General features: G+C 38.1%; 1 protein-coding gene across 1 annotated transcript in view; it reads right to left on the bottom strand.

Annotated features, from left to right (window-relative positions):
- Positions 1-21,020, bottom strand: part of STRN3 (striatin 3) — a 73,373-nt gene that overhangs the window by 21,485 nt on the left and 30,868 nt on the right. The window contains exons 4-7 of the mRNA XM_055130531.1: positions 18,369-18,450; positions 11,802-11,975; positions 8,644-8,773; positions 7,790-7,931 (exon numbers count right to left, since the gene is read on the bottom strand). Coding sequence (XP_054986506.1) covers positions 7,790-7,931; positions 8,644-8,773; positions 11,802-11,975; positions 18,369-18,450 — 528 coding nt within the window. The remainder of the gene's footprint in view (positions 1-7,789; positions 7,932-8,643; positions 8,774-11,801; positions 11,976-18,368; positions 18,451-21,020) is intronic.

Raw genomic sequence — 21,020 nt, 5'->3', positions numbered from 1 at the left:
ACATCTTCCCTTTCATACACCTTTTTAAAAGCTGCCAAAGATTAGTCAGATTTTTTAAACAGATATAACAATCTTATCATCAAGTACCTACTCCATAGAGCATCATTCAACCATATATTTAACGCATCTTGATATCCTCTCTCCCCACACCCTAACCTCCACCAAATCCGAGATCAAACACAAGGCTCAAACATGTAGAGAATGTGATCTTCACACAAGAATACAACTAAATTGCCATTTCTAATTAAAAAAAAATAAATAGATAAATAAAATCCAAGTCTGATCAGCAACAAATGAGAACGTTTTAACATTAGAATATACGAGAGAGAAGGGGGGGCAGGCCAGAGAGAGAGAGAGAGAGAGAGAGAGAGAGGCCAGACAGATACTGCAGCAGGTGGAGGGCTTGGCTTGGCTTGCACACAGCCAACCTATAAACACACACACAAACACACACTCACACGCACGGGTCAGAGACATAGAGACATAGTGCAGCAGGTAGGGCACTTGCCTTGCCCACAGCCAACCTATAAACACACAGTGATAAACACAGAATTAGATCTATAATCCTAGCAGAAAATGACACTATTGCCTCAGGTGGGAAATAAAAAGGTAAAATGAAGACAGTAAGCTAGATGATGGATAGTTTTAGATGCTTTTTTGGTAGGGGGGGGTTGTTTTGGGCTACACCAGGTGATGCTCAGGGATTACTCTTGACTGTACTCAATAATTAGTCCAGTCCCAGTGGTGCTCAAGAGGCCATATGGGATGCCAAAGATCAAAGCTGGGGTCAGCTGTGAATAAGGCAAGTGCCCTACCCACTGTACTATGGGTCTGGCCAGTTTTAGCTTCTCAGCATTAATTTATTTATTTGTTTTTGAGCCACACCCAGATGCACTCAGGGTTTACCCCTGGCTTAGGGATCACTCCTGATAGGTTCAGGAGATTTTTTTTTTTTTTTTTTTTTTTTTTTTTTTGCTTTTTGGGTCACACCTGGCGATGCACAGGGGTTACTCCTGGCTCTGCACTCAGGAATTACCCCTGGCCCTGCTCAGAGGACCATATGGGATGCTGGGATTTGAACCCGGGTCGGCCGCGTGCAAGGCAAACGCCCTACCCGCTGTGCTATCTCTCCAGCCCCGGTTCAGGAGATTTTGAGGGATGCCAGGGATCAAACCTAGATCATACACATACAATGCAAGTACCCTACCCACTGTACCTGCACCTTAGCAGATTTTTATAAGTATTTCTCCACGTAAGAATCAAATTTTAGGGGCTGGAGCAGTAGCACAGCGGGTAGGGCATTTGCCTTGCACGCAGCTGACCCGGGTTCGATTCCCAGCATCCCATATGGTCCCGAGCACTGCCAGGAGTAATCCTGAGTGCATGAGCCAGGAGTAACCCCTGTGCATCGCTGGGTGTGACCCAAAAAGAAAAAAAAATAAAATTTTAGTTAGTGTCACACAAAATTTAAAAAATTGACACTCTTGCCACTTTCATCATTCTATTAAAAAGAAATAGCACTTACATTACACTACATCTGCTGATTCCATATGGCAAGCAAAAAAATTTTTTTTAAACCTGAGAACCTGGAAGGGAAATCTATGCAGTCAAAAATCTAATAAATGCCATGATATACTAACATTTTGGAATAAAGGGAGGAAAAAAAAGAGCAAAAGGCTATTAGTGTTGGGATAGTGTTATTTTTTCTTTTTTCTTTCTCTCTTTTGTTTGGTGCTTTGTGGGGATCAAACTGAAAGGCTTCGTAAGTAGAAGGCAATTGCTCTACTACAAGCTACAATCTCAACAGAAAGATGCAGTTATGCTGCATAAAGATCATTAGAATTGTATGATTCCTCAACTTTAAAATTCCTTTATAAAATTCATAAATTTTACATACATAGATGGTATTTAAAGTCAAAATTCTGATAGTGAATAATTCTTCTCGAGCACATTTTAAAAATTTATCTCATTTAAAAAAAAATTTTTTTTTTTTTGCTTTTTGGGTCACACCCAGAGATGCACAGGGGTTACTCCTGGCTCTGCACTCAGGAATTACTCCTGGCGGTGCTCAGAGGACCATATGGGATGCTGGGAATCGAACCTGGGTTGGCCTCCTGCAAGGCAAACGCCCTACCCGCTGTGCTATTGCTTTAGCCCCTCAGTTAAAAATTTTTTATATTTTCCTAACTGTATGTTCCTGAGACACTTGTTGGAACTCATATCCTTATATCTATGTTTTAAAAACCTGGAAAAACAAGTAGGTTTACAAAAGCAAGTTTTATTCCTGTATGGATCTCCTCAATGTGGTCAGCCTGGCAGGAAAGTGGGCAGTGCAGTGTATGTAGCTCAGAGCAGGGCCATACTAGGTAGGACTTGGGAGACATGTGATGACAGAGAACGAACAGGGATTTTGAGCGCACAAGGCATGCTCCTTCCCACCCCCCTTTGAACTATCTCCCTGGCCTCAAAAAACATTTTAATAAAGAAACAGGAACACATCTGCTGGACTATGGTTTGTTCCCCAGCATGTCCACCTGAACAATGCTAGGCACAGCCCTAGAGACTCCTGAGCACCAGTGGTTTGGGCCCTAGAAGTTCCTGGCATGGCAAGACTCTGAGCAGCACTGAATCTTCAGGACCAAAACTTAAGCCCTAGACTAGTTGGTTGAGCAGTACAAGAGGCAGGTCCCCAGGACTCTGAGCACTGTTTTCCATATTTTATCAGGAAAAACAGGATATTATATTTTAAATTAGAAGAGTTAGATCTCCTAAAGAAAATTTCAGGAGATAGGTCAGTTTATGAATAATACACACAGAATAAATAATCTAATTAAACTTTTATTTCTATAAAATAAAGCTAACGCAAGGAATTTAGCTGGGTAGAAGAATGTATAGAGTGCATGTATAAGTCCCTGGCTCCAATACCAGGCATTAATCAAAGATATTTTTAAAAACTCAAATTCTAATATCATGATGCTCGGAGTCCATGCAATAAGTGACATAAAGAACTGAACACATTGTATTTTCTTAACTATAGTAAGCAGTTCACCAGGCTTAGAGAATAGGTTTTTTTTATGCTAATGCAATAAAAATGTAGCTATAAATCAGAGTATGCAACAGATAAACACTACACAAAACTCCAATTAAGCCTCCACAATAAATTAAACCATTCAAAAAATGTTTTACTGAAAGAAATTTAAAATCTTTTACACTTGTTAATAATGCATTTTGCCTTCTAATATAAACAAAAGTCTATATGATATTTGCCTATTATCCACTTTTTACCATTATACAATAAAAAAGGTTAGGAGTCAATTGCTAGTTCAAAATAAAATTTTCCAAAAATAAGTTTCAAGGGGCCGGAGCGATAGCACAACGGGTAGGGCGTTTGCCTTGCATGCGGCCGACCCGGGTTCGATCCCCGGCATCCCATATGGTCCCCCAAGCACTGCCAGGAGCAATTCCTGAGTGCAAAGCCAGGAGTAACCCCTGAACATTGCTGGGTGTGACCCCCCCAAAAAAAAAGTAAAAATAAGTTTCAAGTTTTTTCATTTGATACTCTAAGTCTTAAGAGGCTTTACATGTAGCTCTTTTTTAGTTTTATTAAGAGATAAAACTTAATTTACTTCTTTTTAAAGAGATGTTTACTGCTAAATTTATACTTTCACAGTACGATAGGTCAAGATATATAAAATTAAAAAATACAGGTATCAAAAGATACCCAGCTACTAAGAAGTAAAGAAGAATATCTAATGCCAGTACTATTTTCTCCTCTGGACTTCTAAAAGAATACTTAATAATACGATCCAGAAGAGTATTTTATTTTTGCAGCTGTTGTCAATGAGTTATAATAAGTTTAGAAAGCATAAACTATAGAAAGCGCTATCCTACTAACTATGCTTCAGAATTCCCCCAAAAAAGAAATGTAACCTGGACATGAGTTGGGTGTATTTATTATACAGCATTTTTTTTTTTTTTTGGTTTTTGGGTCACACCCAGCGATGCACAGGGGTTACTCCTGGCTCTTGACTCAGGAATTACCCCTGGCGGTGCTCAGGGGACCATATGGGATGCTGGGATTAGAACCCGGGTCGGCCGCGTGCAAGGCAAACGCCCTACCCGCTGTGCTATCGCTCCAGCCCAATATACAGCATATTTTAATGAGAGAAAATTTAGTTCAGTTTTTAAAATTTCCATTAACAGTGGTGCTTGGGGAATACAGTATTTCTGGTTCTGTGTTCAGGAGTGACATCTGGCAGTTACTATGTGTAACGCCTGGGATTGAACTAGGGTCGACTGCATACAGGCAGGTGCCTTATTCTTTATATTGGATTACAACTGGCATTGCTCCTGGCTCTGCACTCAGTAATTACTACTGGCAGTGCTTAGGAGACCATATGGGATCCCGGGGATCAAATCCGGGTCAGCCACATGCAAGGCAAATGCTGTACTACCACTCCGGCTCCTACCTTCTCATTTTGAACAAATTTATGCTATTTTAAAAGCAAGGGTCTTACAAATTGGAAAGCTTTCTAGAAACTTAAACAAAAAACTCTGAAATCTTTCATTATCTTTTGTCTACATATTTAGAACGATTTTTTTATTTGACCAGTAAAACAAAATTGTATTGAAATAACCTCAATTATACAGCAAAGTGGAAAGTTAGTTGCTCATTTTATGAAAAAATATTACACTTGGGCTGAAGTGACAGTACAGCAGGTAGGGTAATTTACCCCTTTCTTCCCCTTCTGTTCCTTCTCGCATTGTTCTTAGTTTACTTGTTAGTCCCTGGTAGACATCCCTAACCTCAGTAGCTGGGAGAGGTTATCTTTACCTACATCACTGTATCACTGTCATCCCGTTGTTCGATTTACTTGAGTGGGTGCCAGTAACATCTCCATTTGTCCCAGCCCTGAGATTTTAGCAGCCTCTCCTTACTTGTTTTTCCCAATGACTGGAGGCTCTTACAGGGTCAGGGGAATGAGACCTGTTACTGTTACTGTATTTGGCATATCAAATATGCCACAAGAAGCTTGCCAGGCTCTTCCATGCAGGCGGGATACTCTTGGTAGCTTGCTGGGCTCTCTGAGAAGTGTAATGTAATGTGTGTGTGTGTGTGTGTGTGTGTATTTTCCTTTATGATGATGTAGGTAGTGGAGGTCGGCTGCCGGGGGCTGGGCCCCTTGGGTCGGGAAGGGCTCTCATCCGCCCCACTCTGGGGCACTCCTGGTGAGTCCAGTGGCATGGTTATTGGGGACCTCATTTTATGCTCCCTTCCAGACACAGCTGTGAGTTCTGGAGGGTGGTGGAGGGTGCATAAATCCCTCTAGAATATTCGCTTTCTATCACTATAGCCAACTATCCAGCTTTTTATACTCATTTTTCTGAGTCACACCTCACGGTGCTCAGGTGATATTCCTGACTCTATACTCTGCAATTATTCCTGGCAGATTTGGAGAACCATATGCAATGCCAGGTATCAAACCCATGGCAAACACCTTATACACTGTATTGTGGTTCCACCCCTATACATCCTTTAAGCCCAGCTTTTCTCCCAGGTATATCATTAAATTTGAGAATTCAAATTTACCTACATGCCATGCATTATTCAAAGGGAAAAAAAATAGGGATCCAGAGAGACAGTACAGCAGGAGGCCACTTGCTTGCACATGGATGACCTTGTTTCAATCCCTGCAGCCCAACCATCATAAAGCATCTATATATGTTAACAAGTATTTATATATATATTAACCAGGGTTCTCTCTGCATAGTAGCTAATCATAGGTTGATTTTTTATCTTTAGAGACATTTGTGGGTTCTAAATCTTCTAAAAGATTTAAGAGTTGTAAAATTTTATGTACTTACATAATTTTTTTTAAATGCAATTACAAAACAACACACAAAGAATACCGTAAAAATTCCTGGAATAAATTATGTTGTTTCTAATACTGGATAGGTTACACAGAGAAATTTTAAAAAAACTTCTTTAACTGTTTCTCTCAGAGCAAGGCTAGAAGGATAACTGGGTGGGGGACTGGAGGTAGTACAGCAGGTAAGATGCTTGCCTTGCATGCGGCTGACTCAGATTTGATCCCTGGCATCCCATATAGTTCCCAACCACCGCCAAGATTAATTCCTGAGTGCAGAGCCAGGAGTAACCCCTGAGCATTACCAGTTGTGGCCCTAAAACAAAAAAGGATCAACTGTAATATAGTAATTCTCAAATGATAACTAGAAATGTATACATTTGAAATATAGAAAGGAATTATGGGTCCCTTTCATGATTTTAATAGTTGTCTTTTCACACAGAAAAGAGAAATCATGGGGCTGGAGTGAGAGTACAGTGGGTGAGGCACTTGCCTTGTATACAGATGCTTTTTCAGTTTTCAATTTTTCAATTCCCGACACCCCATAATGTCCCTTGAGCACCGCCAAGAGTGATCCCTGAGTGCAGAACCAGGAGCAAGTCCTAAGTACTGCTGGGTGTGACCTCAACACCCTCCCCTCGAAACAATACTTGAGGGGCTGGAGCAATAGCACAGCGGGTAGAGCATTTGTCTTGCACTCGGCCAACCCGGGTTCGAATCCCAGCATCCCATATGGTCCATCCCATATGGACCGCCAGGGGTGATTCCTGAGTGCATGAGCCAGGAGTAACCCCTGTGCATCGCCGGGTGTGACCCAAAAAGTGAAACAATACTTGAGATTTAAATACAATAAAAAGACAGGTAACAAAATTCAGATCTTTTCATATCTTTTGTGACATGATACTCAATAAATGTTATTTATTAGGCTTTGCCTCTGCAGCTATTAAGCAAGATTCAGTTTCAAGACATAGTGAAACTTTTTTTAAAAAAAATGTAGTGGTGCTTGGATTGGTGTTGGAATATTAATGCCTATAGCAAAACATCATAAACTTTGTAAACCATTGTGTTAAAATAAAACGCTGGTGGCAGTAGGGGAGACCAAGTGTATACCCTATTATCAAGATAGTTTTTGGTGTACCATATGAAATATATAGAAAATTATTTAGTAATAAAGCTCAGTAAGCACAATTTTGAACTAGTTACCAGTTACAAGCTGATACTGGAAAAACAATTGAATTAACATATGTAAGAGGATCAACATATTAGATCTCAGCTATTACCTTCTAGTGATTTTTTTAATCTTTATTTTACTTTCTAACAGGGTATAAATAGTATAGTCATATAGACAGTATTGGGGCTCTTCCCTTTTATGTATGGATTATTATTGCTTAATGCATCAATTCTAAAATCTAGGATCTAATATTTATGTAATAAATCATAACAAAATTTAATACCTTCATTAAATCTTGCTCAATATAGAGCAGTAATTCAGTGCTGGTAGTTTTATCACTACCTAGCAGGAAGTCAGATAACACTATATAGGCATCACAGAGAGTTAAATTCTCTTGGAAGCAAGATTCATACCATATTAAATAGAAATGTTAAAAACTACGCACTATAAAAAATCTGCAAAGAGGAAGTGAATTGAATTTTGGCACTGATTAAATGTTTCAAAATTAAATCAAAATAAGTTTCAAGGCTGAAATATACCAAAAGCCGTAATAAAGAATTTATTGAGATTGCCCAATCTCAATAAACTGGCGCGAAATATGTTGAAAATACTCAATAGCACATTTTCTTGCTCTCAGTTTCTATCACCATGCAGACATATGTTCAACAAGTAATATTTAAGAAAAATATAATATTTTACAAAAATATAGTGCTAAGTTCTCTCCCACCCTCATAATTCCTTATCACCTTACCCCATTCTGTGCCATCCCCTGAACTCCGTGCTTCCCCAGCTCCTTCACCATCTTCAGCAGTCACTAAAAAATCAAATTCTTTCAGGGCTTCCTCAGTATCAGGATCATCAGTTAGGTCAGCAGCTAAACCTTCATTACCTATCTGTAAATGGAACAGAATTAAGTTTTATCCTCAAGCTTAAAGGGGTCTATTCTATTTCACACAATCATCTTCAAGTCTGCACTTCCCTTTTCAAAATCACTAGACACAAATATTAGGTTTTTCAAGGACTTCACCAGTTTCAAATTATATCCTGGATAAATGATTCTCAGCACTGTTGTGTGAACAAAACTAGTTTTAAAATGTGATGAAGTTAGAAAGAAGGGTTACAGTACTTATGAAAATTAGTTAACTTCTTTAATTACAACAGATTCAGTTACCCTTATTAACACCCATTTACTAGCTTACAGTCTGATATACTATTAGAACTGGTCTTACTGAGAATTACACATAAAACTACTGATTCATAGGGATATGATACATACAACTAATAAGGATATTAACTGAAGTATGTCAATAGCTGCAATCACTGCAATAGTGCTTTAGCAACTATAGAAAAGGATCAGCATCTCTATTCAAAATGATTTCAAAACCACTAGGCTAACTTTATAAAACTAGTGAGCAAAGGACAAGACCATCCATATGTACGTAATTAAGAAATGACTGTATAAAACTTTCAAGTAAGATGATAAATAAAAACCAATTATATTCCCAATGTAAATCAAAACATCTTGAAAACTCATATTCTAAATACAAAAGTATTTAATATACTACATATAATATTTGCTAATAGAATATTGATTCAAGTTCCTACTTTGTGTTTATTTATCCGGTGTTTTTCTTTTCCTTCTGAGATGCCTTCAATCATGTCATTTTCCTCTTCCTCATCACTGTCATCAGCATTTTCTAAGAAATTGAATGTCTCAAGAACATCACCAGAGGGTCTACAGAAGGGAGAAAGATGAGCCCAAACATTCGAATGGTTAATTTTAATGTTTCTTCCTAGCTGCTATTTAAATAAAACAAGAAACAAAAAACTTGATGTTTAAATTTGGGGATTGAACCCAAGACTTTCTGCACACAAAGCATGAGTTCTAGTCCATTGGTCTATCACTCTGGCCCCAGTCTAGTGGTTTTAGGTCAGATCTGGCCGTCCTCTGGGGCTACTTGTGGTGGTGCTCAAAAAATCATATGCAATGCTGTGGATCAAAATGGGGTTGGTCTCATGCAAGGCAAGTACTTTAACCCCTGCCTAAAGCACGTTTTTTCATGCAGGAGATCTAGATTCAATCCCTATGGCACTATGTGGTTCCCTGAGTATCAGTGGCAAGTGATGCCCGAGTACAGAACCAGGAGTAGCCCCTGAGAACTTCCCCAACCTTCCTTCTTCCCCAAACAGTCTTTAACACGTTTATATTTTCTCTTATGCTATAAAAATATTTTATGTGGAGCTAGAAAGATAGTATAGCAGGAATCCAGAGAGACAGCACAGCAGAAAGGCACTTGCCTTACAGTGGCTGACCTGGATTCAATCCCCGGCATTCCATATGGCTAGGAATTATTCTGAGAGCAGATCTAGCTATAATCCCTATTTATTGCCAGGTGTGGCACCAAAGCAAAAAAAAAAAAAAAAAAGTACAGCGGGTACAGCACTTGCCTTGCACGTGACCAAGCCGGATTTGATCCACAACACTGCATATGGTCCCTAAGCCCCTCCAGAAGAGACCCCTGAGCACAGAGCCAGGAGTAAAAGCCCTGAGCACCGCCAGTTGTGGCCCAAAATACAAAAAACCAAAAAGCTGTATGTTCCTGAAATCCAGAATAAAGAAAATAAAGACTCTGAGGTTAAACTTTTTATTAGAAACCTTACTTCTTAGAAATAAAATTTCTAACCAAAGATTTAAGCTAATTTAACAGTTCTAGAACACATTTTAGATAACTGCATAGTAATGTCAACAAATAAAAGCCTGACACCCTAGATTATAAATTGTACATATACCCATTAAATCATAAATTCAAAAAGGTTTAAAAAATAAAGCCTGCCCCCACCCCAATACACACACACAGTTGAGGGAAGAACTTCCACTCAACTATAGATATTATGAATTTTGTGAGTTCTATGCAAAATCAAAGGAATCCCCCACCACAGTGTCTTTTTGTTATTGTCCTTCTAATTTGTTATTCAGATAACATCTACTGGTAAAAAATTGAAAAAAACTACACTTTCTTGACTCTGTGCATTCATCAAGCATATATTAATCAAAACTATATGGGACAGACATAAAATAAGTGCTGACAAGGATGTATAAAAAAATCAGAACCCTGGGGCCAAGGAAGGGTTAAGGGTTGCCCTTGCATGCTTTGAACCTTGGTTCAGATCCCTGACATCATATATGATTCCATGAACTCAGAGCCAGGAGTAAGCCCTGAATACTGATAGATATGAACCAAACCCCTCTCATCCCTCCTCCCCAGCCCCAAAAAATCCCAACTCATATAAATTTCTGGTATGAAAGCAAAATGGTCCTGTCATTTTGGAAAAGAACTTGGAAGTTCCTCTAAGAAGTAAACAGAATTATAACTCAAAAAGTCCATTCCTTGACATACACTAAAAAGAAATTTTAAAAGTATGTTAGTACTTAAATACCAATGTTCAATGTAGTATTATATACTATTCCAAAATGCATGTAATGATATACTGTCTCCAACAAGGTCAATGAGACAGTACAAAGGTAAAGCATTTGCCTTATGAGCAGCGAACCCTAGTTTGATCCTCTGCACCAGAAAAGGTTCCCTGAACTCTACCAGTAATAGTCCTTGAACACAAAGCCAGGAGTAGCTTCTGAGCACTGCTGACCATGGTCCTAAATCCAAAACAAAATAAAAATGTGGATCCAAGCAACATGTTCATAAAATGGGCAAGTAATAGATAAAATCTGGTAGATTCACTGAAAAAATATTCTAGGCAATAACACACAAAACAGCTTTAAAAGGACTTATGCTAAGTCAAAGATGTCACTCACAATTATATGAAGAATCTAAAGTAGGCAACACTATGTAGATTGAATGGAGATTAGTCGTTGCCTATGCCAATAGTGAGAGAAGAATAGGAAGGGGCAGTTCTCCACTAGGAGATGGGTTTTTTTAGGGTGATGAAAATGTTCAAAACTGTGGCAAGGGCTGAATGATTCTGCAAATGACCTAAAAATAATTAAACTATACTTTAAATGGGTGAATTTATGGTAATATGACCTTTGTCATAATAAGCATTAAACAACTGGTAGATTTCTGAGATCAAGCATAACACAGATTTCTTTCATGTAAGTGTCCAATAACCACGGCTATTCTAGAGTAGCACTGTAAATTACTAAAAATACTCTAACCCCCCACCCTGCCAAAAAAAAAAAAATCAAAATACCATGAAGTTAAAATAGTTTTGAACTGCAAGAAATAACCCTAAATTTTAATTCTGTAACTACCTCAGAACTACAATCATTCTCTTGGCATCTAAGTTTAACATAAAAAATTTAAAAGTAAACGTAATTGATTTACTTGTGATAGCAAATGCATGGGAAAATGGGTAACTTTATAAACTACACTTTAGGGGTGCAGAAGATGACTCAGAGACTTAAACCACTTGCCAAGCAAGCACATGGCACCAAGTTCAATCCCCAGTGGATGCCAGCAAGTCTGGAGGCAACACTGACAAATCTGCTATTAGAGATCTCCAGGGAAAGAGCCAAAAAATGGCTTGGTGGCTTAGGAAGCTCCCAATGCCATGTATGAGGTTTTGTGTTTAATCCCCAGTCACACATTTGTCAAGATAATTCTTGCAATCCTAATGTTTAAGACCCCACCAAGAGAAAATTTAAAAATAAATAGAATAAAAAAATTTAACAGTAGTAATAAGAATCTAGAGATATATAAGGCCCATTATATAAATAGTATCAACCAATTAAGTACAGATCATACCTTTTGATATCTTGTCCTTTTTGCTTAGGAGATTCACCTCCATTCAAAATCTGTTCTAAATTCTTTGTTTCTACTGATCCATTTGGTTCTGAATTGGATAATCCAAGTAATGACCTTACCCGCTGAGACCGTACATCTAATATTGTATCTGTGTAACCTACTTCCTGAAGGTATCTATAAGAAAAATTTAAAATATTAAATCATACATATTGTTAATAGCTGCCAAAATCACACATTATATAAATAAAAATCACACAAAGATTTCTATTCAAACTCATAATCCTATAAAGTTACTTTGGAATAACTTTCCTCTCTCTAGACTAATTCAAGTGCTAAGAGGCAGAGCCAATTATAAATGAAAATTTAAGATAGCACACTGTATGGCCAACACTAAAGGGAAAATTATTCTGAAACCTAAAAAGTCTCAAGCGTTAAGAAACCTTCAAAAACTCATAATGTATTTCTGATGAGGCAAAAAATTATACGGTGAAAACATACAATCACATAAGCTATGTTAACTCCAAGAAAAAGGTTGTGGGCAAAGAGACAATATAGGAGGTAAGGCATCTGCCTTGTCTATGGCCTGGCTTGAATCCCCAGCACCAGCACCACATATGGTTCCTGAGCACCTCTAGGGATCATGCCTAAATACAGACCCAAGAATAGCCCCTGACCACCACTGTAGCCCAAACACAAAAAACAAAGAAGTTTGTAGCACAGGATCAGAAAGCTAGCACAGCGGTTAAGAGACCTGTCTGACACCAGGCTGACTCCAGTTTCAACCCTGGCACTGCAAACAGTCCCTGAGTACCAACAGGTGAGACTCCCTGAATTCAGAACCAGAAATAAGCTTTGAGCACAGCAGAGTATGGTTCAAAATGCAAGGGGTGTGGGAGGGCATACAAAACATACCCTTAAAATAAGTGTGTGTGTGGTGGGGGGTGGGGAATGGGACACTAACGGCTAGGGAAATGATTCAAAGGGTTGGAGCGCATGGTTTGCATGCTGGAGCCCAATACCATCTGACCACTGAGCTGGAAGCAGTCACCAAGCACTACAGGGTGTGCCCCTTCCCCCATTGCACAATCTCTACCCAAAAGACCAAGAAATAGTAAAGAATGAGTAAAACTAAACTTTAAAATAGTGACCTACTACATTATTAGCCAAAGGCTGATGAACAGGTTAGTTCTCCCAGGAGCAAAGATCTCATACTATTTCTATAGGAACAGTTTATAGTATTTTCTATGGTCTTCAAAATTTGTTTGAAACAAACAAAAAAAATTGTTTAAATATCAAACCTGGGATGAAACTGGAGAAGAAAAGGATGACAGTCATATAGACACATATAGACATAGTCACGTACAGCAAATAAAAAGAGAAGAAGTATTTGAAAGCCCTATTTGTATTTGAAGAATGCCAAAATCCTCACAATACCTCTAGTAAAAGAGCGTATTTTTATGTAAAAGGTAGAACAGGGAGACTGAATAAAATAATACTGCAAAAAAAGTAACATTACAGAATAAAGAGTGAAGAAAAATATTGCAACAAAATAAGTTTAAATATTTTAAGGAAAAAAAATTTTTTTGTTGTTTCAGGACCCACCTGGCTCGTGCTCAGGACTTACTCTTGACTCTGTGCTCAGAGGACTATATGTGGTACCAGGGATTTGAACAGGGGTCAGTCAGCGACACAGGAGGCAAGCTCTCTGGCCCTCAAGATTTTAGACAATTTTAAGTTTCTAGCTGAACAATGGTTCTATTTCAGTAATATGGGGGGAAAGAGTGAGAATCTATTTTATCAGGTACACATCAGACAAGTATAGTGCCTATGAAAATGATATATATCAGGCAAAAGGATGAGAAAGGAAAAGATCCACTAGGAAAACAGATTTAGGAGTCATTAGTGTCTGGTGGTATTTGAGACCATGAATTTAAATAAAGACCACAGAAAAAGCATAAGAAAAAAAACAGAAACAACAAAAAAGCTAAATAACAGAGAAACTCAAAGGACATTTTTTGTTAGTTATTTGAAAATTTAGAGGGGAAATGCTAGCTAGCAGAGAATTATAAAGAAATTTTTCAAAAAGAAATATCGTTGTTTCCAAAGACAAAATATAAACAAGCAAAGTATCTAAAAGAGGGTGGAGAGACAGTACAGCGTGTAAGGCCCTTTCATTACATACTACTGACCTAGGTTCAATCTTCAACACTGCACATGGATTCCTAGCTCCACAAAGTATGGATCCCAAAGTGCAGAAACAGAAGTAATCCCTGAGCATAGGCAGGTGTGGCCATACACACACACACACACACACACACACACACACACACACACACACACACACACAAACACACCCTTAGTTATGTTTGTGAGTTGCTTCAGAAAAACATCAAAATAGAAAACACATTATATATCTGAGAAGTGAACAAAGAAGACAAAAGACTATGATAGATAAACTACTCTTAGTGCAAGGTAAGATGAGACAACATACGGTGACCCAAAAAAACAAACAGAAAAAAATGAATCCAGTGAATGGGATTAGGTACTTCTTAGAGAACTACTATACAAATGTCTACAGCTGTCCCACTCTTGTGATCTATGTGATGCCTTTGTGGATGGTGTAATTTCCATCCCATTTTTAAAAAGAATTTTTTATTAGTGAATCACTATGGGATACAGTTACAAACATACGAACTTTCGTGTTTGCATTTCAGTCATGCAATGATCATTACCCATCCCTCCACCGTGCCCATTCTCCTCCACCAACGTTCCCAATATCCGTCCCACCACCCCCACCCCATACCTCACCTCCCACCCTGCTTCTGTGGCAGGGCATTCCATTTTGTTCTCCCTTCTTTTGGGTGTTGTAGTTTGCAATAGAGGCCATCGCTTCGGTCTATAGTCTACTTTCGGCATGCATCTTTCAACCCAAATGGGTCCTCCCAACATCCTTTACTCTGAATAAATTACCAAGATCTTATATAACCCAGGTAAAAAATAACAGATTTATAAACAGTTATGTAATGACGTAAGACCAATTCTAATGCTCAGAAGTTGTACAGACTAAAATAGGGATTCCCTTTATACCTAAGAAAAAAGTGGCTTTCAATACAAAGACATAAAACTAATCACAAAAGTGTCAGAAAAAAAAAAGAGAATATAGCGCAGAGTTTTTTGTTTCTTGAGGTATTTCTAAGTTCCTCAATGCTACATCCATTTTCGTTTTGTTTTTTTGAAGAGCAAAAGGGAATTTTGTACAATGAGCATCACACATTTATAGTTTTCTACATTAGTCTCTAGTAAACGAGAAAAAATATTTTCTTTTGATTTAGGGCTATATCTAGTGGTGCAGAGGGGTCAATCCTTCTGGACTCAGTATGCAAAGCATGAGCTCCAGCCCACTAATCTATCTCTCTGACCTGTCTGGAAAATAAGTTTAAGAAGGCTGAAAATTTCTTCTTTCTCTTCTTTTTTTTTTTTTTCCCCCTTTTTGGGTCAGACCCATCAATACTCAGAGATTATCCCTGGCTCTGCACTGAGAAATTACTCTTAGCTATGCTCAGGGGATCATATGGGCTGCCAGGGATGGAACCCAGGTTGGCCATGTGCAAGGCAAAAGCCCTATTGTGCTACCCTATGGCCCCAGAAGGCTGAGATTTTTTTCCCTCACATCTCACCTTTTCACATTTCTTTTAAAGTAAAATACACATAAAATGAAAAAAAAAATTTTTTTCTGTCACAGAGATAGTACAGAGTTAAGGCACTTGCCTTGCATGTGGTTATGGCCATGACAATCATTCAAATCTCAGCAACATATATATAGTCCATTCCCCAAAGTACTATCCTGTATGATCACTAACCACAGGGCCAGGTATGCCCTCTCCCCCACCTATTTTCTTGACTTTTGTGGGGCAGGGATTAAACATGAGACATATACAGTTATCACTGAACCACATAACCTGTGTCTCCTCCCCCCCACCTAAAAATTTTCAAGTTTAAAATCCAGTGGCATTTTAGGACATGCTACAATCGCTATTGTCTTCCCAACACTAAGGTGCTCAGCACTTCTCTCAATTCTGATACCTACCCTAAATCAATCAATAACTGACCTTGTCCAAGTCTTTTGGGGTAGAGCTGGAGCTGGGTGAATAGCCTGAAAGGCCAGCTAGCATGCCTGGTATGTACAAGGCAGGTCTGATCCTAGAACAGCAGAGCCTTCTGAGCGCCAGGAAGTACAGTCCAGGTAAAGAGCCAGGTTTGCATGTGGCATCATGACCTAGATTTAATCCCTGGCACTACATATGGTTCCCTAAATCCTTCCATACATTATGCTTGAGCACAGAGCTAGGATTTAACAACCTCAGCACTACTGGGTATGGCCAAATACCAAACAAACAGAAGTTCAAAACAAAAACTTTTGGTCACTCAGGAGTCCAGCAAGAAAAGCATGACGTTAAAATACATTAACAGAAGGAAAACAAAAAATTTAATTAACTTTTCACCTAACAGCATTCCTATTTTAATGAAGAACCTGAGGAGCTCTAATAACAAACAGCGAGGAAAAAATGGGCTGAGACGTGTTAAATTAGAAAACCCACCCCAAAATAAAAATTTTAAAATAACCTGCCCCCTACAAAAGGTAAAACAAAAGAAGGAAATCCAAAGGGAATGAGAGCATACACAATTTATGACTTTTCTGGAAACAACAGATTATAAAACTGAACTAAGGCTGGGTTTTCAGGTGGGCATAGCAAAGTAACTAGTGTGAAAAGGGTAGCAAGAGAGCAAAGGGGTCTAACAAAAGTGGGGTCTAAGTTACAGCGAGACAAAAACCAGCAACTATGGAGAAGCTAATGAAGCAAAGAAACTAAAGAAAAGGGACTGGAGTAATAATACAGTGAGTAGGGCTCACTGTACACTGGATTTGAGCCACAGCATCCCATATGGTTCCCTGAGTACCAGCAGGAATAATTCATGAGTGCTGAGTCAAACTGAATATCACCAGGTACAATCCCAAAACAAAACCGGAGAAAAAAAGGTAATACCTGGGTTCTACTTTCCACACTACAAACTTGCCTTCCTCACCCCTGACCCAAGTATCACCAGGAGCAACTCCCAAGCAGAGTCAGGAGTAGCCTAGAGCACCACCGGGTAAGGCCTCACCGCCCCCCCACCCACCCAAACACATAAACAAGTCAAGGTAAGGTCGAAGAGAAAATTAACCTAAGAATTATAATTAGTGAGGTGGAATATAAATGAATGTCAGATCACATACTATTCCAAAGATCTAGATGACAAAATCAAGTGTCTGACTGGACTTCACTGGTTTACTGAAACGAGAGTAAAGGTATCTAGAGTTGAGGCTGAACAATCGTAGATTACCCAGGATATTATCACCATGCAAGTTCCAAAGATTTCAAAATATAAGGGAAAAAAAAATCAATGAAAGACAGTAAAATGGAAAAAAAATCAATAAAAGAAAGTAAAATGAGATTACTTCTAAATAAAACAAAGAATTCAACTTTCAAAAATGTTCCTCAAGAAATTCATGCAGTTTGGCAAAAGTTTCAAATAACTACTTCTATACATTCTTTAAAATAGTCACATTCTGCTCTAAAGAGAAATGAAGTATCTGAGTTTTGTAATCATGGGAATGAATGTTGTCTACAAGTCTCTTCTCAAGTGGGTACACCTCTCCCTGGAAGGAGCCAGATTAATCCAGGCCATTTTTTTGTTTACTCACAGATAAGATTTCCAGGAGGGAACTGGCTATTTTTTTTTCCTGAAAAGGGAGTGGTAAGCCAAGTAAGTTTAGGAAGCCTCTACTGTACAAGTATGAACTATGTATTATTTTTGTTCTGGCCCTCAATACCTCCAATCTTTAAAACATTCTTCTCTACAATTAAGAAAACCGTATTAAAACCTGCCTCATGAGCTGGGGGAGAAGGCAGCTGGGATAGAGAAGGGATCACTAAGTCAACAATGATTGGAGGGATCACTCAGAATAGGAGGTGTATGCTGAAAGTAGATAAAGAACCAAATATGATGGCCTCTCAGTATCTGTACTGCAAACTATAATGTCCAAAAATAGAGAGAAAGTAAGAAGGAAACTATGCCAAAGAGGCAGGGGGTGGGGTTGGATGGGGTAGTGGGATTGATACTGGAAGCATTGGTGGTGGAAAATGAGAGATGGGTGTTCGATTATTGTATGACTGAAACTCAATCATGAAAGCTTTGTAACTATCTCACAGCAATTCAATCACATATATATATATATATATATTAAACAGCCCAGAAATATAGATTAAGAAATAAAGCACATGCCTGCATGAATTCAGTAGTCCTAGACCCAGAGCACCACTAGGTATCATCCTTATTTAAAAAAAAAAAACAAAAAAAACCTTCCAGTGTCATTCTCAAAGTTTTAAAAGACCCAAGCATCTAAGGAAACAACAGAAAAATACACACACTGTCCCACTACAATCAATTCTTTATGTGCAATCTGACTGAATATAAGCTCTCTCATACCTAGATCCTTTAAAAAGGCAAAAATGAACCATTACTCACTGTCTTAACAGCTGTCTGCCTTGCTTCCACGTTAACTGGCTATTCTGAGGTGCTGTGGGAGCCTCTGTGTCTTTGGTTTCTTCTAAAAATTAATAATAGAACAAAGAAAGTTTTATACACATTTCAATTCCTTTGAAATATTTCCAGTTGTCTCATGAATAAATTCCCACAGGAAAAAAAAGTTCCTATTCTTATAGAGGACATAGAAAATTAAACTTTGAGCATTTACTATGGGACACTCATTTTAAATTTGTTTACTGTGATAATCTAAACACATAAGTACCGCCCTCCCTCATTTTCACACTCATTTTCACTCATAAACCGAAGAGTACATTAACTATCATTACTGGAGATTGTTATATTCTAAGTTTATGAAACAAGATTTTATATAAACAACTTCATTTTTAGACCTAAAAGTTAAACCAGAAAATAGCTGTTATTGTAGGTAGGGATATTGATACTCTAGGGTATAAATTATACAATGTGTATACATTACAGTTTAATAAATAGTATAATTCTGAGTTAATCTGTCAACAATCACTGATGTGAAATTTAAAATTGTCAGTACTAATGACATTGTAGAGAAGTATTTTCCCATATATTCCTATTAAAAAAAATAAGTTGGGGTAAGGGAGCTAGCTAAAGTGGCAGATCACATGCGTAGCAAGGTTAAGTCCCTGAGTCTGATGTCTGGAACCTCATGCCTCAGCACTGAGTGCTGTCCCTACTTTAAAAATAAAAATAAAAAATAAGTAGAGAAGGAAGAGGCCAGAGATAATCCCACAACCAAGTGTTGAGGAGTGTGAAAAGTCTTCATCATTTGAAGGCTCTTAGAGACCTCAGCATCACTGTCACTGTCATACCGTTGCTCATCAATTTGCTCAAGTGGGCACCAGTAACGTCTCCATTTCTGAGACTTGTTGTTACTGTTTTTGGCAGACTGAATATGCCATGAGTAGCTTGCCAGGCTCTACCATGCGGGCGAGACACTCTTGGTGGCTTGCCAGGCTCCCAGAGAGGGGCGGAAGAAATGAACCTGAATCGTCCACGTGCAAGGCAACCGCCCTACCACTGTGCTATCACTCCACCCCACCTCAAAGTCAAAAACATTTATTGATAGTAATTTTAAATATTCTCTGCAGGGTCAAAGTAATAGGACAGCACATAGGGCATTTGCCTTTCATGCGGCTAACCAGGGTTTGATCCCTGGCACCCCATATGGTAACCAGAAGTGATTGCTAAGTGCAGCTAGGAGTAAGCTCTGGGTACCAGCAGAAGAGATGTGGCCCCAAAACAAAATAAAATTTGTAAATAAATATTATCTGCAAGAGTATTTCTCTAAACTTATGAATTCCATTATTATTATCTTCTCATTCTTCCCACGAGGAAGTTTTGTAACTTCCGGAAGCAATTATTTTATTCAAATAGTTCCTATTTTCACTTGGAATTCTATTTGTCATTTTTTAATACTTAAATTACATATAACAATTTTTAATTTAATTATACATATAATCCCCTCTGCCCAATTGGGAGGAAAAATACAATTACAGTTGCAAAAATTCCATCACCAATGGGTACTAAGACTTTATCATTCCATTTCCCCTGAAAATACATAAACAAGTGTCCTTCACACCCTTAAGAAGAGAGAGTGAGAAAGAGGGCAGGGGAGAGGGAGAGTGCACCAAGGTCAGGGAGACAGTCCAAAGGACTACGGTGCATGCCTTGTATTTAGAAGTGCAAAACTTTATCTCCCACACCAAGGCATCCCAAAGCAACATTGGATAACACCTTGGTGGCTCCCAGTATTTCTGGGCTTGAGCACTGAATCATCTTGTCAGCAAATGCTGGCCAAGTAAGGCTGGGAGCAGTTCCCAAGGCGCCAGGTCTGCTGGGAGGGCTCCCATGCCTTTAAAACAAAGAGTGTGAGCCAAAGTGTACGCTGCACTATGAACTGCTTGGACCCTTAACGTAGCTGCACAATATGTGACAAAAAGATTAAGTAATACAAAATTATTATGTAATTTTCTACAGGAAGTATAAGTCTATTTAACTAGCCCCTTAATGTTGAAATGCATTTCTATTTGTTCCTATTATAAATATAATGCTAAGGCTTTGTTTAAAGTCTACTGTGAAATTATATTCCAATAAAGTTCTGAGCACATACATGTAACCAGTACCTAGATGAAGAAACACATTATCAGCATCTCAAAAGCATTACTATTTTTCAAAACCAGATATTAGATACTCTTAAGAGAGTATCAATTCTATAATCATTTCTAAAAACTAAGAGTTTTCATATGATATAAATGAAGTCATTTATATCAATTTTCAATTTTATGTGACCTTATGTAGTCAAGTTTAGTTATTGGTTTTGTTCACTTTCATTGTTAACTAGCACTGCTAAGCTAAAACATTACAATTTATTTATTCATTAATGTTAAATGGTATCTGAGTTCAGTACTTTTATAGGAAGAATAATGATGCTGGGAACATTCTTTTACAATCGTAGGTTGAAAATGTATAAGCATTTTAAGAAACAGAATTGCCCAGGAACAAATTACTGAATCATAAAGTACTTTATATTTTCCTCAATACTATGGATGTATCAATTTTAAAGCAGTTCTATTTACAATTCAAACATCAGCAAGTCTA

The sequence above is a fragment of the Sorex araneus genome, chromosome 3, assembly GCF_027595985.1.
Source record: "Sorex araneus isolate mSorAra2 chromosome 3, mSorAra2.pri, whole genome shotgun sequence".
Lineage (NCBI taxonomy): Eukaryota > Metazoa > Chordata > Mammalia > Eulipotyphla > Soricidae > Sorex > Sorex araneus.
Note: the sequence above shows the minus strand (reverse complement) of the source record. Positions and strands in the feature narration are given on the sequence as shown.